Source organism: Oenanthe melanoleuca, chromosome 2 (assembly GCF_029582105.1).
Source record: "Oenanthe melanoleuca isolate GR-GAL-2019-014 chromosome 2, OMel1.0, whole genome shotgun sequence".
NCBI classification, from domain to species: domain Eukaryota; kingdom Metazoa; phylum Chordata; class Aves; order Passeriformes; family Muscicapidae; genus Oenanthe; species Oenanthe melanoleuca.
Window position 1 is genome coordinate 145261700 of NC_079335.1, and position 26612 is coordinate 145288311.

The following is a 26612-nucleotide window of genomic DNA, read 5'->3' on the forward strand; positions in this document are numbered from 1 at the left end:
ACATTTATATATTCTATGCCCATGGCAGGGGAATTGGAATTAAATGGTCCTTAAGGTTCTTTCCAACCCAAACCATTCCATAAATTTCAACTCCCTGAGCCCTTACTAAGCTTTATTTTTTTTTCCACAAAGTTCTTGGCCTTTTCTGCCACTGGAAGAACAGAGGAGGAGCTGTGGGTCCAATTTCATTGTATTTTTTTGTAGTTTTTGTGCAAAGGAGGATGAGGGTGGGGAAGGGAGGTCCTTGGCTTTGCCCATGAGCTGCTATCCTGCACTGCTAGACATGATAATTTGCTCCTGGAAAAAGGCAGGGAATGAAAAATGTGAAACTCCTTCCCCCCAAAATCCTCCCAAGAAAAGGAGGGAACAGTGAAAATTCTGTCATGTGATTTTTCCAGTCCTTTGTAACAGAAATGAAGGAAAAAAGAACCCGTGTTTTGTTTTGAGGGTCATAAAGTTTAATATTTCCATCCAGAGAGAAGAATTTTGCATTCTGTGCAAGAAAATAAATTAACTTGGCCTGTGCTGTTCTGCTTCCCAGCTTGAGATTTCATTTCCTAATATGAGTTCCACCACAGAAACAAGTTATTCTGTGGTGCAGGAATTCTTTAGCAATGTCACTCTTGGGTTTAAAGGTGAAATTAATCTCACTTTAGCTGGATAAAAGCAGAATATTTGCTTAAAGTGGACATGTAGGCTCTCCTATGAAAAAAAGAAAAATTAAAGTAAAAAGAGGAAAAGCTGATTTGACCAGCCTATGTTTTATAACTATTTTAAGAAAATATATTAATTTAAGATACATTAGAAGTAAGATAGAAGACTTTCTGCCCTGTTGATGTGTCATCTGATTTTCCTGCATTTCCTATCAACATGAATTTTGAATGCTGGAGTCCATTTTCTTCCCAGTATAACCATTATTCCTGCAAAATAGTTGGAAAATAATAGAATTTAGAAAACTTGCTGACAAGACTTCAAATTGATCTGCTAAAATAAACATTCTTTCCTCCTGTTTTCTCCTCTGAATTTTGCTCCTGGATGCCATCAAGGCTCACAATTTTGACAGTTCAATGAAAGCATAATGTCTTATAAATTATTTACAGAGGAATCAAAGTAATTACCTGTCTCTTGCACAACATTGTAAACATGGAGTTTAGAGGCATTTTTAGTTTTAACTTGAATATTTTTGAGCCTCAAGCCATGTGGAAATACCCAAAAAAGCCTCACTTTCCAGCTAATAAAATATTTATAGCTATGATCAGCTTGTTTTTTAAAAAGATCTTTGACAAGTCACACCTTTAAAATTTTGATGATTCCTTAAGTAAACACGTTTTTTACCAAAATGAGAGCAGCCAATCCCCAGCTGGCAGTGGCTGTCAGCACCAAGAACAGGTGGAATTCTGCTGCTCTCAATCCCATCTCAACTGAATCCAACAGGAATTTTTGGTGTGTGTTTCAGTGAACTGTGCTGGGCTCTGTATTTAGGGGAGAAATGCCCCTCTTGGGGAAAAATTCCATCACTGGATGTTAGACATCTAAATTATTGGCTAAATTAGCTGGCAAGTCTCCCAAGGCTCTTTGTAGAGCTGAGAGATACAGAGATTTACATCCAGTTTGCATATTAAAAAACCAGATTAAGGTGCCTTAATAAACAAACTAGTCCCACTGAAAATGTTTCCATAATCTCAGAGAGATGAGCTGCATATTTCACCTCCCAGTCCTGGAATTCCTATTTTTTATAGTGTTCATAGATATTATTTTGCTTTTCTGGTTGGTATGTTGGTTATTGGGTTGTTTGGAGTTTTTGGGCATTTTTTTTGTTTGGTTGGTGGGTTTTATTTTTCTTTTTGTTGTTGTTGTTTTGCATTTTGGGGTTTTATTGGGTTTTGTTTGATTTTTTTGTAGGTTTTTTTTTTTTCTTGTTTTTGGGTGTTTTTTTGGTAAATCAAATGAGAACCTTACACAAATAGTTGGGCATTTATTTAAAAATATAATTTTTACCCTTCAAAAGCAGACAGCTGAGTCTTGAGGACATGCACCTGCAGATGCTTTTCTCATTGATCCTTTTCCTTGCCTTTCTGATTTCCCTAAAAGCCATTGCAGACTTCCATGGCAGCCTGTACTTTTGGTAATCAAGCCATACATTTCCTGCTGGAATCGATTGGTTTGTGTCCTTCTGCAGGAAAACAAATCAAAGGGAGCAGAGTGAAACAACAAAGTGCAAATCACAGCCCAAACAAAAGGCAAGGCTGGAAGGATCCATCACTGAGTGACCAGCCAGGACCTGGCTGGAAAAAATTCTGGATGCAAAAGTCAATGCAAAAGGAAAAGCTTTAGAGGAGAAAAACAATTATTAGAGTGTGCAATGAGTATGCCCAAGCCATGCCAAGAGAGAAGCCAAATTGAAATAATGAACACAAACAATTAATGAAATGCTCTGAAGGATTGTTGGGTGTATTTTAACAATGTGCCTCATCCTTATTCCCAAGACAGGAAAGGACTTGAGTCTGCTCCAGATTTTTTGGCCATAAAAAATGATGATTAATGTAATTCCATCACTTCTCTGCTAACCTGCAGACACCAGAACCCAGTGTTATCATAACTGAATAATCCTGAACAGAATTGAACAGAGTGCTCCCAGTCAGCAAAACTCTTCCAAATCACTGATTTGTTTCCCATTATTCCACTGGATTGAGAACTGATAAAGAGATTTTCCAGTGGTGTGGTTACAGCAGCTGAGCATTCCTGCCCACATGAATAAGATTTCTCACTTGGGTTATAAAGTGAGGGGATTTTGTGCTGCCTAATTCTTCTACCTGTATCTCAAATAGACTGTGGACAGAGTAATCTATCTGAAGATAAATATAAATATAAATATAAATATAAATATAAATATAAATATAAATATAAATATAAATATAAATATAAATATAAATATAAATATAAATATAAATATAAACCTGTACATAAATACACACCTACAACTATAAAAACTTACATCTAACTGTGGTTTACATCAGGATTTTATTTTAAATCTGCTAAGTTACACAACATCTGTTCATTCAGAGAATACCAGGAAGAAATTTATGATTGTCTTTACATATGACACTGAAGTTATTGTCATCCCTGCAAGTCAAAAATTCTCAGGTGACTGAAACACAAAGAAATTTCTGGATCTTTGTAATTCAAGCACACAGATTTGTGCCCTGTAATACTGTATTTTTTTTTTTTCATACTTTGTCCAGCTAATAAAAATGTCACAGACAATGAAAACTCCCCAGATTCCTTTTAGATACTTTAGTTATGGTTTATTTTGCCTGGGTGCAAGGAAGGATTGGTGTGAATGCCACAGGCCCCTTTAGGATTATTTTCCATTTTTCCACAATGATTCCACATTCCAATTACAAAATATTGATTACATATATGCAAATTCTCATAGTTATTTATTACTTCATATGGGAGGGTAATTACCTGCCCACACATATTTGTGAGAAAGACTACAGAAAATTTCCTTCCTACTTGATCTTTAATTCTTTCAAATAGGAAGAGGGGGAGAAGGAATAATAATACACTTACCTAATTTTCATATTTCTTTTTTATCCCATCTCTAAATTGTCTAAATCAGTTAATCTCTGATTTATAGCAGCTTTAGACATGGAGAATTTATCTAATGAGCTCTTTTGGAATTAACTCTTTATTGACAGGAGTAAGCCATAAGAAATTGAGGATCTGCAAATTTTTTTTTCACAAATATTGTTAAATCCACATTCTTTCCAAAATACTTCCTCCTTCAATGACTCCATTAATGGTTTTATGGTTAGTGACTAACCCAGCACTGCTGAAGTTTTGATCCCCATCTCTGTATGTTCTTGGTGTTGACCATAAATTGACATTGTCTCTCTTGGCAGCCACTTCCCATTTCTCTGTGTGACCTGCCAGCCTTTAGCAAAGAAAGCCAAACCCATCTCACTTCTCACTTCTAGTCCAAAGACAAGCAAAGAGGAATTATCTTGTCTCTATTTATTCAGGTTTTGCATTAGCACAACTGTAATTTTGGGTCTTCCTGTGTTTTCTGGACATTTTCACCTGTATCTAAGCATCAGAAATACTTCTGACATCTTCTACACTGTTTATACCATTTCCAATAACCCTAGTGGGGCTGGATCACACTGAATTTGCAGTGTTAGTTTTTTTTTCCACTCTCTGAATACACTGTGGGCTCTCAGAGAAGTTCAGTATAGAAGAGAAGACAGGTTTTGTTAAACCCTGACATTGTGTTGCTGTCCAGGGCCATGAAAAGCAGCACATGCACATCTCCCTTTGCAGATAATATATTTATTTCCTTTGTTTCCTCCACTAGACCAGAAAGTCCCACGAGCTCTAATAAGGAATTGTTTGACTCACCACTAGAACAATTTCCAGGACAGATTATGGAATTTGCACGCTGGAAGAAATTAAGTTGTTTAATTCAGTCATTTCTCATCCTCTGAAGGTTTGAAGGAGCAAACAAGGAGCAAATGCCTCTCAGGAGTGTCCCCACTGGCGTCACTCTGGTTACATCAGGAGTGAATTTGGCCCAAGATTGTTATCAGTTATCTTCTCCTACATTTTCCACTGAGATAATTCTATTTATAAACACCAGAAGAGGAAGAAGGTGGGGAGCAGGAGTCAGAATATGAAGGGGAAGCTTGATTTTGCAATTCTGGCTCTGGAGAGCCATTTAGATTTCAGTGTCACCATTTATTGTGGTTACTTTGGTTTTGTTTTCCAGCTGTAAAAAAGAGCAGAAAATCTTCTTAACACTCAGAGCTACCCAGAAACAAAAACAGCATTAATTTTGGAAATTCCTTTTGAGGGATCTTAAAATATCTGTACCACAATCTAATTTGATTGCTGAAATTATCAATCATGTAGACTTGAGGTCAGTTGCTCTTTCCAGTTGTTTCTTGCTTGCCTGTTTCCTTTGGTCTGTTTATCCTTTTAGAAACAAAATTCCTGAAAAATGCTATTGACTGGGCAATTATTAACCTCTGCCTGAATAATTCCCACTGAAAATCCTGTGTTGAGATTGAGACTCCAACTCAGAGAGTTTCAAGGTTTGTGTCCCATTTCAGTCCCACTCCAGTGCTGTTGTGAGATTAGTTAGAAATGAACAAATCAAAGGAAGATGTTATCATTCTTTTCTTTTGAGACAGAAAAGATTTGAAGCCGTGAATTTATTATTGTGACTCCTCAAGGCTCAAGAGACCTGCTGTTAAATTTTCCTCCCTTCCTTCCATGCCATTAAATCCTGTCTCCATTTTCAAAGGAATGCAGACTCCAAATTACCAAAAAGGCTGTCTGACAAAATTTCTACTTTCTCTGTCTCCATGGCAACAGTTTATCCCAGAGATCTTTCCAGATGTCTTCTTCACAGGCCCATAAATCTCATAATGGGCCAAATGTCACTCCAAGGGTGGCAAACTCTCAGTGGACTGTTCAGCTCTCCAGCTTGGGAAGATTTTTTTACCTTTTTAGCCCTAGATGAAAGCCAGGTTCACTGTGAGCCACATTAATACTTATGGGAAAAAAGACATTAAAGATATACAATATTTTATATATTATTATAGTATTATATATTACATTAATACTATTTATATAGTATTTCTTTCTATCCAGCTACTTCAACATCACAACCAGTTGCATGCTTAGATAATATTAATTAAACTATTGACAAAGACAGGTCACAGCTGGCACTGCTCCACCCTGCTGTGCTTGGGTCAATCCCTTTTTATGGCCATAGGATGTGACCAAGGGGAGATGAGGCTGTGTGGAAGAACAACACTTTTTTATGGTTATTAACCCATTTCCTCAAACACTGTCTTGATTCTGCAGCCTTCAGGCAGGGTTTTTTATGATGCTCTTCCCAGAAATGAATCTGAGCCCAGCTGTGTAAGGATTAAAATCTGTGGCACAGCTGGAGCAGCTCCCTCTCCCCATCTGTCCCAGCCTGGAGAATCCATGGGAGACAGGGTTGATAAAGGGCAGGATGTGTCTCCTTCCCCTCAGAAGGGAGGGAACTGAGTCAGACATGCTGCTGGGGAGAAGGATGATGCTCTGGCTTCCCCCAAAAACGAAGGAAGCAGTGGGGACCAGGTGGTGCCAGGCAAAGCTGCCTCCAGCAGCTCCTGTGGTCTCCCACATCCCGTGTCCTGGGTTATCTGCAGCTGCTCAGCCTGGCACTGCCTTGCTTCTGGCAGCTTGCAAGTGTCATCCTGTCCTCCAGCAGTGATGGAAAAAAAAAAATCTGGTTTTTTTCAGTAATTTCACAGCAAAGCAGTTCTTTCTCAAAGAGGAGTAGCCAATCCTTTTTGTTATATTTAAAGCAGGTTTTTAAAAAAAAAAAACTAAAACAACTCTACTCGATTTCCCAGCTTATTGGCTTTTTATTCTCCTGCCTAATTAGACAAAGAAATGTTCTGGAGATTTTGCCAAATTGAAGTTTCCCTTTAAAACTCTTCAGAGCTCACCTAAGGCCAATTGGCTGGCAGCACTTAAAAGATTCTGGAGATGTTCTTGGATGAGGTTTTCTTGGCAGGTATCAATGCAAGAGCAGCAATAAGTGTGACCTTAGAAATAAATATCCTGTGGCTGCAAAGAACTAAACAGCTTTAAAAGCTAAAAAAGGATTTACACTTCTGTGATTGTAAATAACAGCTCCTGTAATTTAAAAGCTGGTCTTTGCCATGAATAAAATCTTCAAGGAATAAAAAAAGTTATAAAATACAGCATGTTTCATACATCAAGTATGATATATTTTTAAAACTATGAATGCTTAGATATGTAAGAATATAAAATATTTACATAATATAATTAGCATAATAATATACAATGAATGTGTATTTATAATTAAAATATGTTTTGAATTTATCACAGAATCGTATTTTTATAATAGCATAATATTTCTTTCATAAAAATAATATTCTATAAAATCTTTTATTCCAATCAAAAAACTCAGTGTTTTGAGTGCTTTCCCTTTTAGATTTAATTTAATTTTAGATTTAGATTTAATATAATTTAGATTTAATATAACCTATTATTAACTCAGTACATTAGAAGAGAAATATCTCAAATATTTTTTTCCTAACATTCTCTTTGATTAATTAAGGTGATATTTGGGGCAGTGGGAAGTGTCTCTGCCCATGGCAGGGGTGGAATGAGATGATCCTGAGGGTCCCTCCCAACCCAAACCATCCCATGATTCTCTGGTTCTGTGATAATTAGGAACTTTCTAGCAGTGCCCTCCACCACAATTATCTCTTTTGGTTTTTTTTTTTTTTTTTTTTTTTTTGTTTTTGTTTTTTTTTTTGGGTTTTTTTTTTTTTTTGTTTGTTTGTTTTTTTGTTTTGTTTTGGTTTGGTTTGTTTTGGTTTGTTTTGGTTTGTTTTTTTTTATTATTATTATTTTGTGCACTGTAAAAGAAATCAGAGCTTCCCTTAGAGTTGCACATCAAGTTTTTATACTGATGAGGTGAATGAAAACCAGGTTAGACAGCACAAGCTGCATCCCTGGGCAGCAGCAGCATTACTTGGATAGAAAAAATTCTTCCTGGTGTAAAAACTGGGCCAAATGACCAGATGAAAGAATAGACTTTGTTCTCATAATTCCAAAATTTATCAGGAGCAGAGCTGGGAAGGCAAAAAAAAAACCCAACTTTTTCTCTCTTCTAACTTACTCTGAGATTCCAGTTGATGTTACATTTCTACTCTGGTATGGTCTGGACTTTCAAATGAAACTAAAGAATTCCAGAAGCCCAGAATGGTTTGGGTTGGAAGGGAACTTAAAGCTCAACTCATTCCATTCCCTCCATGGGCAGGAACACCTCCCACTGTCCCAGGTGCTCCAAGCCCCATCCTTGGGCACTTCCAGGGATCCAGGGGCAGCCACAGCTTCTCTGGGAACCTCTTCCAGTGTCCCACAGTAGAGAATTCCTAACACCTTATCAATCTCTGGGAATTCCATCCCAGCCCCTCACCACCCTCCCAGGGATCAATTCCTTCCCAATATCCCACCCATCCCTGCCCTCTGGCAGTGAAGCCCTTCCCTGTGTCCTGTCCCTCCATCCCTTGTCCTCTCCAGCTCTCCTGGAGCCCCTTTGGGCTCTGGAAGGGCTCTGAGCTCTCCCTGGAGCTTCTCCTCTCCAGGTGAGCATCCCCAGCTCTCCCAGCCCTTGGAACATCCCCATGTTCTCCCCTGGGCTCATTCCAGCAGCTCCACACCTCTCCAGAGCAGAGCAGCAGAATCCCCTCCCTTGTCCTGCTGCCCAGGAGTAAATTTTGGAGTAAATTGTCCCTCTGGGCTGGGAGGGCACAGTGACAGAGCTCCAGGGCTGGTGCCCAGCTCCAAACCCCTCCAGAAACATTTCTGTGACAGGAGCTCCTCAAAGACACCTGCACTTTGAAATGTCAATTCCTTTTGGAAATCATATCCCCACACCCAGGCCACGCTCAAGCCCGTGTTTATTTTGGTATTTACTCAGATTTATGAAGGAACAGAGAGCTGCTATCTCACACTCCCCTCTCTCTGAAAGGTTTTATATGTAGTGTGCCCTTTAGAAGTTATTGTGCAGCACATAATTCAGTTTAATATGCTGCTTTGTTACATTACATTTCCTTTGATATTACTCTCCTGAAGGCAAAACGACCTTGAAGGTGATATTTTAAACCAATAAATGAGGAGAGGAACTGAAAATCAAACCAAATGCTCTAAGCCAGAAGGCTGGATTTTCATCTCAGGCCTTTATTTCCCTACATGAAAATACAGAAGTCTAACATTTATGTAATTACATTTTTTCTTGATTTGCCAAGGGAACAAATTTTATGCAAGTTCTTGTCTATTACCTCCTGTCTATGTATGACTTCATAAATTCCATTGCCCATCACACTATTACTCCTTTGTTCAGTCCCCCATTTTTTAAAAAAGGGAGCTGGGTAGAAGAAAAAGATCAAAATAATAATTTTGATAGAGGAGCAGACAGGTAGGAGTTACCCACTTGGTTTAGAGGAGGGACTGAGTAAATAGGGATTTGTCATCCAAAAATCCATCTCTGCTTTGCACCTTCTCTGCTAAAAAGTTGTCAGGGATGAGCAGAAGGGCAAGATGGGGACATGGGAGGATGTTGTGGAGACTGTGAAGAGGATTTTAATATAGAGTGAGTAAATAGAGAGGAGATTGAGATATAGGCACCATAAGAAAACAGGAGATAAATTACCCAGAAGAGTTTTCACACAGTCCTGGTGACACAGTGACTCTGAGTTGGTGAAAAACAACATGCCCTGTCCTCAGTTGGTTTAAAATTAGGTAAATTCCTTTAACTCTGTGAACTTCACCTATGGGGCTGCCTAAAATCTGATTTTTGTCTGGTTTTAATCTGATTTTATAAACTGTGACTCTCAAGACAGCCCTAGACAGAGAAGAAAAGGAATATAAGGGATTTTTAGCTTTGTAGATTTTTTATATCTAGCTGTAGAGTTTCTAGCACTTTCTTATACTTTAGAACAGTGGTTTGCCTTTCTCACACATTGTGTCAGCTTCCTGAAATTCTGTTTGGTCCCAGGGACACCTTCCACCATCCCAGGTTGCTCCAAGCCCCATCCAACCTGGCCTTGGACTCTTCCAGGGATGGAACATCCACCACTTCTCCAGGCAGCCTGTTCTAAGATAAATTATCTGGAGATGCAGATTTTCTTCCCCTCATTAGAAAAGGCAATGAGAATTTCAGAATTTCTAGAGAAAAGAATTTTAGAATTTGAAGAAGAAAATAAATTTCAAACAAGGACACCCTCTTGTGCACCAGCACTTGGGAGACATAACAAAATAGAGGGTTAAAAACTCCTGGAGGGACTCCAGTGGGGCAGGGTGGGTTACCAGGACAACCAGTCCCCTATGGGATGCAATTTCTATATATCCTAATTATTAAAAATTCTAAAAATTATGAAAATCTGATGCCATGCCTGCTCACAGGGATATTTTGTGCACCTGAAAGCTTTCATTAAATGACTGCTCTTTATGTTATCAACCCTAATATTGCTTTAAAGATTTCTCTTCTGATTCTGGGCAAGGGGACCATCAGCAATTTCAGGAGAGCTGTTATCACTGCTCTCCTGCCAGCATGGCTTGCTTTGGGGATTTTTTTTTTTTCCTGGTGCTTGTCCAGAAATTTCAGGCAAGTGGGAGTCTTTCAGCTGCCAGGAGTAGCAGGTTAGGGAGAGTGTGAAATGAAAAATGGGAATAAGGATTGTGAGGACCTCTATGGAGGCAGGATGACTAGAATGGTTTTAATGCTGGGTATCATTTTAAAAATGCTTCAGAACACTCTGCAATGATAAATAATATGTTGTTTCCTTGTTAATAAGTGTGGCTTTTCTCTGAAAGAGCTGTTCTGCCAAGTCAGATCCATCCTTAGGTGTGTGAGGCACCTCTCAGCTTCAACAATGTGGAATTTCAACTTGGGTGTCATGGGCTTTGCACAAAATTTATATAAAATCCACAATCTGAAATTCACATAGAAATTCACATAAAATTTACATAAACATTGTGCTTCAGCAGAAAGGATTCTGGTTTTTGAAGTAAAAGAGAAGTGCAAAGTGGATCCAGTCACAGGGAGCTCACAGTCTAAACATGAATTTTATTCCCCTTTTACAAGTTTGAGGCAGAGATGTAGGGACTGGTCATGGGGGATTTTAAAAGCAGCAATTTTAAAAGTGGTTCAGATTCCTCATGGTCATTCCCAGTCCCCAGCTGACTGCTTTTCTCAGGATTGGGAAGTGTCTAAAAGATTGTGGAGGACTGGTGATCCCTCTCACCAAAGAACAAAGTTGGTTCATTCCTACAGCCCCAGCAGGGAATACAAACATTAAAAAAAAAAAAATTAATTCAAAGGCAGATGTATAAACTAAGTCAGTGAGGAGATGCAAGTCCACTTTACAGGGTGATTCCCCACCAGTGCCACCATAAAATGGGATTATTCCTGTCTGGAAAATCTCTTTCCTTGAGCTACAGAGGAAAATTTGCTTTGCTGAGTAGAGTAAATGGGTAAGAGGAAAAAAAAAAAAAAAAGAGTTATGCATCTGAAGTTCAACTAATCCAGACTTAACCTATAGTTAACCCAGATAGATTTTGTGTTTCCTCAAAAGTCAGCAGCACAGAATAGGGACTCCTAAAGGATCATCCATCCCTCAGAGGAGAGGAGGGAATAAGTGGAATAACTGAGTAAGTGGGAGCATTCTCTGCCCATCCTATGAGAAGGACAGGAGCCCTTGCCCAGGACCAGATGCCAAATTTTGAACCACTTCTGTTATTTGGGATGAATCCCACAGTGTTCCCCAAACTGGAATTCCAGCTGCAGGCTGCAGTGCAGGCACGGGAAGGGAAGGCAGGGTTTGTGCTTTCTGCAAACAGCCTTGGGTTGGCCAGGGGGGGTTTAGATTGGACACTGGAGGAAATTCCTTCACTGGGAGGGTGGTCAAGCATTGGAACAGGCTGCCCATCACTAAAAATGTTCAAAAAACACGTGGATGTGGCACTTGGGGACAAGGTTAGTGGTGGACTTGGCAGTGCTGCTTTGATGTTCTGAGAGGGTTTTCCAACCTTAATGACTCTGTAAATCTCTGATTATTTTGATTCCAAGACCATCCATTAGCAAGATCACTATCTATATTTTTTTTCCATTTTGTCCCATGTAGAATCCTATTCTTTAAAACTTTTCCTTACTATTGATGATTTCCTAAGATGCTAAAAATTAAGAAAATGCGTCCAGCTTCAATTGGAGTGTGTGAGCCACCTCTTTCCAAACCTTCTTGGGCATCCCTACGTCACTGGGCAGAGGGGACACCCTGCCAGTGCCAGAGGAGACCCTGCTGGGCAGTTTCACACCCAAGTCACTTTGATTTCCGTGGGCAGGTTTCACCCAGCAGGAATTCCTGGCTGCAGCATGGTTTACAAGTGCAGGGAGATTGTGCACGCTGCCCTTCATTCCATTTAATTTTTTATTTCTTCTTTTTGTTATCATCCTTTTCTTTGCTCTTCTAAATCGTTTTTTTCAAATGTGCTTTTCCAAGTGGGATCAGACAATGTTCCTGTTGAAGGGGAATTCTTTGCAATCTCCACCTCTCCTCTATTTTAAGGTAAATTACTTGACTTGCTGATTCTCTCTCCCCTCTCTCCCAATGTCAGCACATCAGTGTTTTCTAACACAATGAACTTGTAATTTCTTTTTAAGTGGGGCTGGTTTTTATCTCTGCATGGAATTACCACAAAATCAGCCACCTGCTAGAACTGAATTTCATCCACACTGCCACAGGATATTTATATTGTGCCTGTTCCTGTTCTGCAGCCTGAGGATATCCTTGTATTTCTCTGGTTTGCATTATCCATTGCTGGGTAATATCTATATCTTGGAACATATGTATGTTGAAATAATAAAAAGAAATAAAGTTTTTCCTCTTCCTATTCAACACAGTTAACTCAAGCAAGACTGTACAAAGCCCAACAGGTGTTTCTCCAAAGATCTCATTAACCACTGATTATCTCCAGCATCTCTTGTAAGCAAATGTCTCATTAACATGGATGTTCACACATAATTTACTTTTGTACATAGTGCCACACTTGAGAGAGCTATAAACCTGGTGCTGCACATCCTCAGGTTTACATGGAAAATGCATTTCCTGCTGTGTGGACAGACACAAACTATCAAAGACAATAAAATCTAGCACAACTCAACATGGGCTTGATTTCCGTCTTTAGTATATAAACAATATTACAAAATTATAAAATCAGAATATCCTGAGCTGGAAGGAGCCCACAAGGAGCACTGAGTCCAACTTCTGACCCTGCACAGGACACCCCAGTGTGTGCTGAGAGATTCCAAACCTTTCAAACCCCAGGTTTTGAGACTTTTGGAAATATTCTAGTGAACTGCAGCATTCATGGGATGAGATCCTCATCTGGCAAAGGAAACAATCTGGGATAGGAGTGGGAAAAGAGAAGCAGAAGAGGAAATGCAAAGGATTCCTTTATTTTTTTCTCCAGGTTCTGTGATGATTTAATGATAATTTTTGCCACAACTTTGTATTTTGGTGGGGCTGGTGGGTCTTGTTGTTCTGATGTTGAACATCACAACAACATTGTTTGACACTGAGCTAATTCTTCAAACACCAACTCACTCAGAACTGCTCCACTCACCACACCTGGTGCTCTCAGCCTTATATTTTTGTGAGAAAACACAGGACTGGGTTTGCCACCACTGAAACTGATGGGAAAGAAAATAAAAAATACAAGTTCCTGTCCTGAGAACATTCAGCATGGGGATCTGCTGTGTCACCAGAGCTGATGGAGCCCACACAGCTTTTACAAGTTCATCACCCACATCTCGTTAATTGGACTCATGCCAGGCAGAAAAAAACCACTTGGAAGTATTATCTGCTTTTCCTGGAGGTTTTATTTCCCTTGGCATGCAGTCAAAGAGAGAGATTTTTGACAGAAAGCATCATGAAAATCATGGAGCTGGAGGCTCTTTTTCAGCTGATAGGATTATTTCCTCAATCTCAACATCAAATGCAAATGAGCAGTGGAAATATTTAGGTTTGGTTCTTTTTTTTTTTTTCCTCGTGATTTTCATTTGAGATTCACTCACTAAGTAATTTTTTAAAATATATTAGTAGAAAATTTGAGACATTACTCTGAGTTTTTGTGTGCACTGGATAAGCCTTCTAAGTTTTTTGGTAAAATAGAGATTTGCCGAATTTATTCTTGAAAGCCATTTTTTCACACCTCTGCCACAGAGACCAGAAAGGAGCAGGAGATGGGTTCCTTTACTCTATTTACAATACATTTTGAATTAATTTTTCTTATATCCCAGGAGAAGACAGCTCCCACCCACAGTCCCATCACCTCCTCTTTCTGCATTCATGTAGCAGGAAATTGGGACTTTTTACCACTCAGAGCTTTGCTTCAAAGTTTGTTACCTGAAGTCTCATCTTTGAATGGATATTAAAGACCTGAATTTATTTCTAGCTTTTACAAGGAACCATTAGAGGTCAGAAAAATCCTCTTTTGACACTGTGAGTTTATATTCTCTAGAGTGAAAATAATGAATGATGTTAGGACAGTTCTTTGCTAAGGAAGGACATTTTTTTAGAAAATAAGCAGAGTGAGTTTGTCTCACATACCCACAGAAATGGCTGCAGGATGAAGCAGAAACTGCTTTTCAGTTTTCAGACAAATTCCAAAATGAGTGAGTTCCCAAACCCTCACACAAATTACAGCCAACAGAAATTCACAGAATTTAATCAAATGTATGATCCATAAGTTTATAAGGTTTTTGGCTGGTTTTGGTTGTTTTTTTTTTTTTTTTTTTTTTTTTTTTTGTTTGTTTGTTTGTTTGTTTTTTTAATTAACCCAGCATTTCTGAAAGATAACAAAATGGCAGCAGGTTTCATACTCAAGGAAAAATTTATTTCTGGCATGTTGGAGTGATTTCATTGGGACTAAGGAATGTCATCTTCTGGGAGAATGGAGTCTGACCATTACTGTGTGATGCCACTCTGGATTTTGTGCTATTCCTATGAATGAAAAATAATTTTCTCAGGGAAATTGACGCTATTTATTATTCTAAACAAGAATATTTTATTTTTACAGAAGGAAGAACCAACCACAAAGCTCCATAACAGTGTGAGGAAAAGGATGGATTTCCACCACTAACATTTTTTTATCCCTCCTTTTGTTCCACAGGTTGCCCAGGAATGTGGGACAACATCACATGCTGGAAACCTGCAAGTGTGGGAGAAATTGTCTTTGTCAAGTGTCCTGCACTGTTCAGATTTATCATCTCTGAAGATGGTAAAGTATTTTCTCTTTGTTCTTCACCCCTGCCTGGTAAAACCTTGTGATCAGCACGAGTGTAAAACCTCACTTAGATCCTCAGGATAAAGAGACATCAAAAACTCCACAGCTGGGCTCCAGTTATAAATAAATTGCAGAAAACCAGGATATTTGGGTGTAGATGTGTGAGTGTGCACGGGGTGGGAGGGAAGGTGTGAAAAAAGCCTTCACAGACTACAAACATGAAAATATCAGAAATTTGAGATGCTAAAGGGAGTGTTCTGCCCTTGGGTCTCACTGAATTCAGTGTTTGGGTCTTGGATAACTTGCTGGAATCTATTTTAGCAAATAATTAAAAGGTAGAGCAGGTTCTGCTTGTGCTGAAGGAGGACAAAGGTGTGAGATGAGCAGTGAGGAGCTCCCCTGCTGGGGTCCAGGGAGGAATTAAAGATTTCTGGAGAGAGGCAGAAGTTCCATCCCACTTTTTCTGTGATCTGTGGAAATGAGACAAAACCATCCTTCAGTCCCAGTGCAGGTAACGAGCACAGACTGGTCCATGTGCCCCCACACCCACTGCAGTCCCTCAATGAGCTCTGTCCTCTGAGGAACAAATTCATCACTGTCCCAAAAATTTATTTTACCAATTAATTATTTATTTACAGCCCTGAGTCCTAAAATCTGCTTTTTTTTTTTTTTTTGCATTGACACACACAGAGCACCATTTTTAGGAGACAGTGTTTCATACAAAGCTCCAGGAACTCTGAAATCCTCACTTTTAACACATCCACACCAGGCATCACCAATGTCACCAAACCATGACCCACTTTACAAAGATTATCTCAATTTGAACTGTTCCAGGAAGTAAATGCTTACCTGTTAATGGAAAAAAAATCTTTTAAATATAAATATTTTTATTTATTTGCATTAAATTATTTAAATAAAAATAATTAAATTTTTATTATGTTTATTTTGCACTTCAACAAAATTTTTATCTATTTGAATAAAATCAAGATTTTCATTGCATTTATTATATTTCTGGCTTTTTGTTATTTAAATAAAGATTTTATTGATTCGCAAAAATTATTTAAGCACAAAGAATAAAAAATCGTTTGCACTGAAAAATAATTTCTTTAAGTAAAAATAGCAGAACCTTTAGAGGAGCAATGATATAGATATAGATATAGATATAGATATAGATATAGATATAGATATAGATATAGATATAGATATAGATATAGATATAGATATAGATATAGATATAGATATAGATATAGATAGATATAGATATAGATATAGATATAGATATAGATATAGATAGATATATAGATTAGATATAGATATAGATATAGATATAGATATAGATATAGATATAGATATAGATATAGATATAGATAGATATAGATAGATATATAGATTAGATATAGATATAGATATAGATATAGATATAGATATAGATAGATATAGATATAGATATAGATATAGATATAGATAAATATAAATATAAATATAAATATAAATATAAATATAAATATAAATATAAATATAAATATAAATATAAATAAGCTCTATTTATTTATTTATAGCTCTATTTATTTTAGCTGTGTAAAATAAAGGGCTGAAATAACATTTAAAAATAATTTTCCAAGGATTTACAGATCTCCTCACACACTGTTCTTGCCATTTGGCCTGTGGCAGGGTGACAGTACAACCCTAATATTCCATCCAGTGCAAACATATGTCCCATTCCCTTATCTCCCCCTGGGATCCCCAATAAAAGTGACAGCTGTTACTCGTGTAGGGCTGGGTTTGAGGGGTTTTTGGACATCTGTTCACCAGGAACAAACCCAAGATCCATAATTTGTGAGATAAACAAATCAACATTTAACCTGGAGTAGCTGGAAGTCTCAGCAGATGTGGCTGGGATTGCACTGCTGACCCCAAGCTGGAATTATCAACATCCCAAAGCACTCTCCTGGGTGAATCAGCACCAGCTTTGCAATCACTGCTGCTCATTTTAATTAGCCAAGTCTAGTTGTTCAATGAGGGTTTAATGAAAAAAGTCACATTTCATGATGGTTCCCTAAATAAAGGGTTATTAGAGAACTATAATGTTCCTAAGACATGGATAATCACATTTTAGGGATTGTTATAGTGTCCTCTGGCTGCTGCTCTGTTTCTAGAATATGGAGCTAGGCTGGGCATGGACATTTATATTTATTAATAGCAAAATCAGTCCTAGTTCAGCAACATATTTATATGGCCACAAATAATTTTTATAAATGCAGCAATAACTTTAAATTATATTTTTAAGAGTTTGTGCTCTGAAGCACCTGTAGGTACAATGTAATCACAGGGATATCATGGGGTGTGCTAATCTTGAAGAGTGGGTAGGAAATATCTCAGGTTCTTTGGATATTTAAATTTATATGTGAATTTATGAGATGGATTTCTGGTTCAGTGAATAAAAATCAATGGGCACTTGCAGAAGGTGCTTTCCCTGACCCCTCTCAAATGCTTGTCTGGAGGTGAGGGAAGTCACTGCTTGTTTTATGATTTTCACAAAGGAATCTGACTGCCTTTACTTGGATGTCTGATTTGCATATGGAGGAAAATGGGAAAAAATAAAAGCAACTAGAAAAGAAAAATTAACTACTTAAGCTGTCATCTGGAGGGATGCTTTTGGAAAAAGTAGCTGTGTATTTAGCTCAAAATACCAGCTGGTTTTAACCTGCTCTGCTTTAACCTTCACTGCAATTGAACCAAGGAGTAACATTTGAGCTGCTGTCAGCATCATGCAGGAAATTCAAAATGAAATTCTTGTGCTTGGCAGCCCTGCCTTCTAAAACTTTATCTCACCTCTCTGATCCTCCAAAATCACCAGAATTTTTCATTCCTTTCAGAAGCAGACTGTGAACAAAAGGATTGTTCTCAAAATCTCTCTGCTGGAGATTCCTTTCCTCCAATGGAAAAAATCTTATTAATTCCTGAGTCTTTTCTCATCTTGTAAATTAGGGGTTATAGTGGTTTTCCTTCTAGATAGTTCCCAAAAATTATTTTTTTTCCTCTTCCACATGGATTTCTTTGATTGATATCCATCAATCATTATTTCCACCAGGATATGTCACTTCCATGACCATTCTCTTGTTAATTTTTCCCCAGTGCCTTCCCAGCACTGCCTCCAGAAACACCACTACACAACAGGACAAATTTAAAGTATTCTAAGGCATCTTTGCAGAATAAAAGAGAGGAAACCAAGTCAAGCTGTGTTGTTACCTTTCAGTAGGACACAGCAATACCTAGAGATGATCTGCACTTCCAGCTGGAGAATTTTCTCTTCTTTGGTGTTTTTTTCCTTTTTTTTTTTTTTTTTTTTTCCAGGCAGGGGTGATACTACCTGGCAATGGAAATCTGCAGAAGCAAAATCTCTGGGTTTTTTTCTACTTTTCACTGTGCAGCTGAAATATTCTGGAACCAATAAACATCCAAGTGGACTATGGAATGAAACTCAATAACCAGACTTATTTTCAATCCTTTGATTTGCAGTAAAAAAAAAAAAAAACAAACAAATGATAATAGACAGTTTCTGAGCATTGCCATATGCTCTACATTTGGAAAACACTTTCATTCACAAATCCAAATAATAAATATGAGCAGCTCTTACTGAATCTTCCAGCAATTCAGGCAGTTTATCTGGTGCTCAGCTTAGGACACTCCCTGCTACATTTTCCACAAAACATGGTTCACTATGTACAACAGAGAAAATTCTCCTCATTTTTACCAAAGGCATAAAGCCTATCCTGTGTTGATACCAGGATTAAGGGTTCCTAATTAAAATCCAATAAAATAAAGAATGTAATCAGGTATTAGAGAGTTTAAGAGGGAATTACATCCTATGCTCACATTTCAGAACCAAACTCTTTGGTTTGTTGCTTCTCTTGGTTGAACACAATCAGTGCTCAGACAACGAGCTCTGTTATCCCAAGAAACTGGAAATAATCTGTCACTGATCCCATTGGAAACACAGGGAAACACTCAAGTACTTAGTTGTACTAATTAATTGATTAATTGATTCTGTAAGAACCCCAAGCCTCATAAGTGCTGCACTAGAGGTGCCATGAGTGGACAGTGGGATTTATGGACGTGGGGTTAATTTGATTTGGGAAGCAGTCTGTGCCCAAGTTTAAATGTTATCCCTAATCAATTAAAATAAGATGACAAGAGAAGTGTTAATGAGAAGGGAAGTGATGCTCCAGCTTTGAATGTGCCTTTTGTGTCCTTTCTGGGGACACAGTCCTGGTGAAGCCTTTAAAAGCTGAAAAGGGAAAATGGTACAAAACCCCCAAACTAGGTGAGAAGACAATAAAAGTCATTGACTTCCCAAAGTGAAAGCTGTTGAAAATATTTGCAGTTTCTATTAGTTTGGGTTATGTACTGATAGTTTTTTTGTTTAGACAGGAAGAAAAGATGATAAAGATCAGGGGCCTCCTAAACACCCAGATATCCCTGGAAGATTGTGTGCTTATTTTCTACTGAGGTAAAAGATTCAGGGTTTTGTTGCCACTACTGAAATTAAGGTCAGCATTGCAGCAGAGTGAAATTGGAAATTGCATTTGCCTGTCAAAGGGCAAAAGATCAATGCAAAGGTCCAGATTTCTCTTCAAGGATGTTTTGCCTGGATGAGTATTCCAACATCCTGCTTGGAAACAGGGAAGGAAAAAACCTGTAACCAAATTTTCTCTGGAAAACATGAATGACCCATGCCAGCACTCTCACCATGGGAATAATAATGAGCTATTGGAGCTTATTTATATATTTATTTGTTGAAGCAACCAGGACTCTGAAACCTTTGTTTCATCCTTAATTTTATAGAAGATCCTACACAGCAGTCACAATGAAGTTCAATGCAAGGGTATCTATTTTATATATGAACCATTAAAAAAGTTTTAAAAAGAGAAAGAAAAAATATATATATAGAAGAGCACTTGATAGATAACAAGTTGTTTCCAGCTGGTTTTCACCCCTGGGCTTTGCACAGGCTGTAAAGCCACAGGATTGCTCCAGCTTTTCCAAAGAGAGGAGGACAAGCTGTAATTAAGCCTCCATGGTCACAGCATCCCAAAGTCCATCTGCAATGCAGAGAAAATGTCATCAAAGAACAGTAACTCAATCTACATTTCTAATCTGAGGCTGAGGCCTCTCAGATGTTTTCTAGCAGAAAGTAAAAGACATTTTATGGCCCTTCCCACCAATTTATGGGGACATGAGGCTCTGTGCCTCTGATACTCAAATGTGCAGCATGAGCAGGAGTGTTTCAGCTAAATCAGGTCCTTGGTCCTCTGCAGTGGTCAAGGGGAAGCTGCAACACAGCTCAAGAGCTTTGTCAATGATCTGAGAGTTAATTTGGCCTTGGGGGAAAAAGAAATCCTGCATCTTCAGGAAGCATGCAAGGGTGGAAGATGTTGAGAGCTGCTGAGTGGTTTGGAGAACACTGGACTGCAAAATTTAACAGATTGAAGTATCACTGTAGGGGCAACATGAGCAGATCCTTCAGCCTTTCCTGACAGCCTTTGTTCATGTTTCTCCTCTTGACTCAAATGACTGGGACAAGAGCTCCAGGTGACTGCAGGATTTGAGGTGTGGGCACACATTCATTCTTACCTTTGATTTGCCAGTTTAATTCTTCTCTAGGAGTTATTTCAGAACTGACAATCTCTGTTGGGCAACGTTTCAAGTTTTTTTCATGGTTCTTGTTTGAAAAACTTTTGTTTTTCTCTCTCAAATGTGATTCCTGCCCTCTTCAGAGCTAGGAGACCCTTCAATAGTAATTGCATTGATCCTGCACTCTGATGGATGCTCCTGTGGCAGCCAGACTCAAAGGAAGGACTCAGATAACGTTTAGATGATGCTTAGTTGCTATGGTGACCTCAGTCCACTTCTAGCTTCACATCCTTTAACAGGAAAGAGGAAGAAAAGAATAAAGCCATGATTTCCCTTAAATGTTATTGATCATATCTTGCATCAGTCCTACCTGAGCCAGCCCTGTGTGCTCTGGCCTTTCTGTTCTCCGTATGGGACCTCACTGGAATTCTCCCATGGTTTCCAGGCAGGATTCCCTGGATCCTGTTCCTGTGCCCTGAAGGTAAACTGGGATATAGGAAGAAATTAATTCTTATCAGTTCTTCCTTGCCTTTATTGCAATGTCATGCACAAACCTCTGGGTAACAAAAGCTTTGCAGAAGGTTGTTCCTTTCATGGTAGGACTGATATCTAAACCCAACCATCCTCTGGAAATTCCAGTCTCTCTGTCCCTTAAGGGAGAAGACTTAAAACCCTGGTGAACTTCAGGCAGATAAACTGTATGGAATGAGTTTGTCCCACAGGATCACTTACCCAGATGTCCTTAGGCACCAGCTCTTATTCAAACACACAAATATGAACAAGGTTTCCTAATCTTATCTTTGATTATCCTCCACTCCAGTTTTCTTGTTTTCTAAATAAAATGAACCCTACTTCATTTTTTACTGTCTGTCTGTGAGCATTATGTTCACAAATCCCTTTGTCAAGGCAAATGGAGACATAGAGTAAATGATGGAATAATGGAATCCCAGAGTGGTTGGGGTTGGAAAGGACCTTAAAAATCTCAGTTCCATCCCCTGCCATGGGCAGGGACACCTTCCACTGTCCCAGGCTCTCCAAGCCCTGTCCAACCATGGACACTTCCAGGGATCCAGGGGCAGCCACAGCTTCTCTGGGCACCCTGTGCCAGGAGCTTTCCACTCTTACAGGAGAGAATTTTTCCCAATATCCTACTTAACCCTTCCCTCTGTCAGTTTGAAGCCACTATCCCATGTCCTGTCACCTCCTGTTCTTGTATAAATGAGTTTTAATCTGTAGTTTAAAGTATTGGCTATGGGTCATGAGGTTGGAGAGACCCAAACCCCTGGAAATAGTTGGACAATAGTAAGTGGGAAGCTCTTAACACAGGCAGAGGTGTGTGAGCCTGTAGGACCATTAACTCTGTGGCCTTGCCTGCCTGCTACTTCCTACAGATCCTGCTGATGAAAGTCCAAAAAGCTAATCCTGGATTAATCAGTTAATTATGGAATCAGAGAATGGTTTCACTTGCAAATAACCTTAAAGATCATCCAGTTGCCACCCCCTGCCATGGGCAGGGACACCTTCCACTATCCCAGGCTGTTCCAAGCCCCATCCAGCCTGGCTTTGGACACTTTCAGGGATCCAGGGACAGCCACAGCTTCTCTGGTAAACACAAGAGCCATAACAAAGGATCAAGGATGGCAGGATAATGTGTGTGGGGCAGTGTGTGTGCAGCACAGGATGGGGCAGAGGGCTGCTGTCCCTGCTAGGGCAGCAGCAGGCAGGGTGTGGGATCAGAGCCCGTGTGGGGAGCTCAGAGAGCTGCAGAAAAGCTGCTAAGTAGCCTGCTGCTCCCGACTGTGGCTTTGCCAGCCGGCTGAACAGATTGCTGGAGCAGGGAGCAGCAGGCAGCCGTGGGGAGGGCAGGGAGGAGGCTCAGCGGGGTGGATGCGCGGAGAGCTCACAGGTTTATTTCATGTTTAGGAATCAAATGTAAAACTTCTAATCAGTGCCATATAGAACGGGAAAGAAAAAAATTAAACTCCTGCCCAGCCAGCTTGTTATCCATATAGTTGGACAGCAGAATAACAAGGGCTTGTAAATTTTTTCCACAGCACCTCCCTGCCACAGTCGCTGCATTTTCTGTAAGGACACAATGTGCAGGCTTTGCATATTGATCTTAATGCTGTCAAAATCCAAAACATTTTGGAGAATTTCCTTAGTGCAGCCGCCCTCCAACCCACAACACTGAGATGAGAACAACAGGACTGTGGGAGAAGCCTGGGCAAGCCAGTTCAGGAGAGAGCAGCTTTGGAAGCCTTTCATCCCCTCCCGCCCCGCCACTAATAAGGGACAAACGCTGGAACAAAAGGGTTAAATGCAAGTTGTGTTCAGATAAACAAAGCCATGGGAGGGCAGGCAGGTGGAGAGCAGCCAGCACAGACTTGGCACCGAGGAGGAGATCTAAAAGGCTCTGAGGCTCATCATGCACAGGCTGGTTCTTGGCTTCAGCTCCCCCATCCCTGTCCACTCTACATCAATTCCTGTCGCCGAGTTTCTCGTCAGTTGTTGCATAGTGAGGAGTGAGTTACGAGTTCTGGGTCTCAGTAAATAAAAATCAAAGAGGAAAGTCTGATAAATGTGCAAGAAAAGGGCAGGAAGGGTCTGGGTCACTGCCACCAACTCTATGGGGAGCCATTGGCAAGTCCTTGGAGATTTTTTCCTTCCTCTTTTCCTTCTTCCTGCAGAAAACAGAAATAAGGAGTATTTTCTGTACTTGGTCTTAAGAACTGGTAACTCAGCATTCTGATAGATCTTCCCTAGGATCTCTAAGCAGTGCTGCAAATAACATCTAATTAGCAATGTCAATTAAAGCATTAACTGTAGATTTACTTCCCAAAGAGTGACACTTACTTAAGTCTGGTCAAGCAGTGAATAGCACAGCCTGTCAATACACTGGATAAACCACCCTGTGTCAAGGACAGCAGCAGCTTCCTCGGGAGCTCAGTGACTGATGAGAGCAATTATTGATTTAATAAGTGCTGCTCTAAGGCACTGTTTAGTATCTGCCCTCGAGAAGCACAGATGTCATTCAAATAAGTCATAAAATCATGATATTTAAGATGCTGTTATCATAGAATAATAGAATTATAGAATGGTTTGGGTTGGATAGGATCTTAAAGCTCATTTAGTGACACCCACCTTCCACTATCCAGGTTACTCCAATCCCCATCCAGCCTGGCCTTGGACATTTCCAGGGATCCAGGGGCAGCCACAGCTGCTCTGGGCACCCTGTGCCAGGGTCTCACCATCCTTTGAGTAAAAATTTCTTCCAAATACCCAACCTAAACCTGCCCACTTTCAGTTTAAAGCCATTCCTCCTCATCCTGTCACTCAAAAGTCCCTTGTAAGCATAACCCTCAAATTAAACCCCTGAAAAATGTGTTTCCAGTGAAAGTGCAGATGAAAATCATATTTTATTTATTCTTCATTTCTGAGAGAGCAATGCATTTCATTAGGCCATTGTATAATCCCATCAAGGGGCTTTCTCTGCTTCATCAGTGAAGTCAAAACCACCAATTTCTCATTGTTTGTGTCCTAAGAGAAGGAAAACAAGAATTCTTGTGGGAAAGCAATGAGGGGTCCTGTATTCCTGCCCACTCCTTCACTGGCGGCAGAGTCAATTTATTGAGGTCTCTCTGGAGTCTGGAAGACACTAAGGTGAAAATATAACCCAGAAAAACAATGTTTTGAGGTAACATTTTGAAAAATGAGAGTGACTCTGGGATTCCTTACAACCCTTTAAATGCAAGGTCAGGTCTTGTTGCTCTCTATGTAAAAATGTTAAATTTACATATATATATATATATTTTTAATATACATTTATATATAAATATATATGTTTATGTATTTATATACAATATATGGTTTTATATATTTATAAATCTGTTTATATGTATTATAAATATATTTATATATTTGTATGTGTATCTATATATAAATATATATCTATGTTTATATAAAATATATCGATATATATAAATATATATGCTGATATATATCAGTTTGTATATATATAATAAAACAGAAAATATATACATATAAAATATATGCATATATAAATACGTAAATATAAAATATAAAAATACATAAATACACTTTTGTAGATATGTTTATACACAGATATATTTTATACATTTATAAAAATACATATGTTTAAATAATTACATAGAAGTACAAAAAATATATTCATACACCCACAAATGTAATTGTATATGTGTTCATTTTATCCCAACACTCAATAGATGAACTTTGACTTTTTGTTGTAACTCAAGGCATGATGTTCAATGTAAATCTAATTAAATTCCTGGTATCTTAAGTTATTAGTGAAAATTGAGTTGATGAATCAAGCCTAAAAGCCTGTACAGACAAATGTTGTGCTGGAACTTTCTTCAGTACATTAGTTAGGACTCAGATATAGAAATATATGTTAATAAAAGGCTTGTCTGCTCCTACAAATCAGAAAATTAATGTAGTTGGAAAAGTGAATCCCTCCATAATGTCCAAACACAGTGAAATGTAATAATAATTTCAGTATATATACAAAAATATTTATATAACAAGCCTATTAATTTCTGGAAAACTGCTTTAATGTGTTTAGCTGTTATTAGAGATGTCATGAAATTTAAAATGAACTAAAATTTAATATTTTAATATCAATGAGACTAATTGCTATCTCTATATAGAATGAAATAGTGATAATTTTTGCTTCATGCTTTTAGATTGTAGGGCAAAAATAGCTGCATTCAAAACATTTAAATATAAGAGAAATGTCTTTTTCTGAGCCATCACTGTAAAATGCAGGATCCAGGAACATCAGGCATCACTCTACTTAATACTGGCCTGGTCTTGCTCCAGAAATGATTCTGCACAGTTTTAAAGTCAGATCACTCTACAAATGATAAACTAAAAGTGGATTTTTATGAGTAAAAGAAGTTTTTGGGGAATTTTTCTTGCAGATTTTTCTACCCTGCTTGTGTGGTCAGTGTGAGGTACAGGCTGCTGAGTTAGATGATCTGCTCCATCAGAGCTGCTGGTTTGAGTGGCAGAAAAATGCCATGAAAAGCCATGAAAGAAGTGATAAAGGAGCAGTGGTTTCCTCTTTGATCCTCTGGTTTCCTGACAAACCCCCAGATAAAAATTCCCACACCACAGCCTCAATATCCATGCTCTGGATTCAGATTTTAGCAACAATTTCCTAAAACTGAGCTAGATCTCTGCTGATGAACCTGGGGTTTGGTGGGTTTGGGAGGAAGAAAGATCTCTCCATCTGTTCTGCAGAGCCATCCCTCATATCCTGGCAGGAATGTGGAGCCACAGCCAGTTCAGCCCCATGCAGCAGCTGAACCACCTTGGCTTGGCTGGGAAATTGCTCAGAGACCTCCCCAGCACCTAAAAACACCCAGGAATCAGTCACAGAATATCCTGAGCTGGAAGGGACCCACAGGCTCACCCAGCCCAGCTCCTGTCCCTGCACAAAATCCCACCCTGTGCATCCCTGGGGGTGTTTATCCAGGAGCAGCCTTGGGAATGTGAGTAAATCCTAAAATCCAGGCTAATCCTTCCTGTGGAATCCTGGCAGCAGCTGGAGCTGGGCAGGGGAGGATGGAGGCTGCAGGTGTTCTCACTGTGGCTGCCAGCATCAGCCCTCCCAAGTCCCAAGTGGGTTGGAAGTGTAGGATTTATGTTCAATAATCCATCCAAAGTCACAGTGCAGCTTCAGATGAGTTTTCTATACTCCCACCATCATTTTCACATTAAACCCTCTTTTTTTCTGTCTTAAAAAACATAAAAACACATCTGATTTACTTAAGAGGAGACACAGAAATCAAGGAATTTTAAATTATTATGTGAATTATAAAATAAAAAAGCACATTTTATGCTGTGCTAAGACTTCTGTTATTATTTCATTTCTTTAGCTGCTTTCTCCTTTCCCACAGGATCAAAATCAGTCTTTGTTGGATTTTACTTTTTAAAAAAAAACCCTTCTCACAATTTGGCAAAGGTTTTTCCCATCCCTAATTAACATTTGACTGCTGGGGTTAAAAGGGGAATAACCTGAAGCCCTGTGGCTGCTCCAGAGGATGCAGAACTAAACT

At 38.9% G+C, this 26612-nt stretch overlaps 1 protein-coding gene across 9 annotated transcripts in view; it reads left to right on the forward strand.

Annotated features, from left to right (window-relative positions):
• ADCYAP1R1 (ADCYAP receptor type I) overlaps positions 1 to 26612 on the forward strand; it is a 135224-nt gene that overhangs the window by 68128 nt on the left and 40484 nt on the right. For all 9 annotated transcript variants that reach the window (XM_056485588.1, XM_056485590.1, XM_056485592.1 and 6 more), the window contains one exon: positions 14767 to 14874. In XM_056485588.1, coding sequence (XP_056341563.1) covers positions 14767 to 14874 — 108 coding nt within the window. The remainder of the gene's footprint in view (positions 1 to 14766; positions 14875 to 26612) is intronic.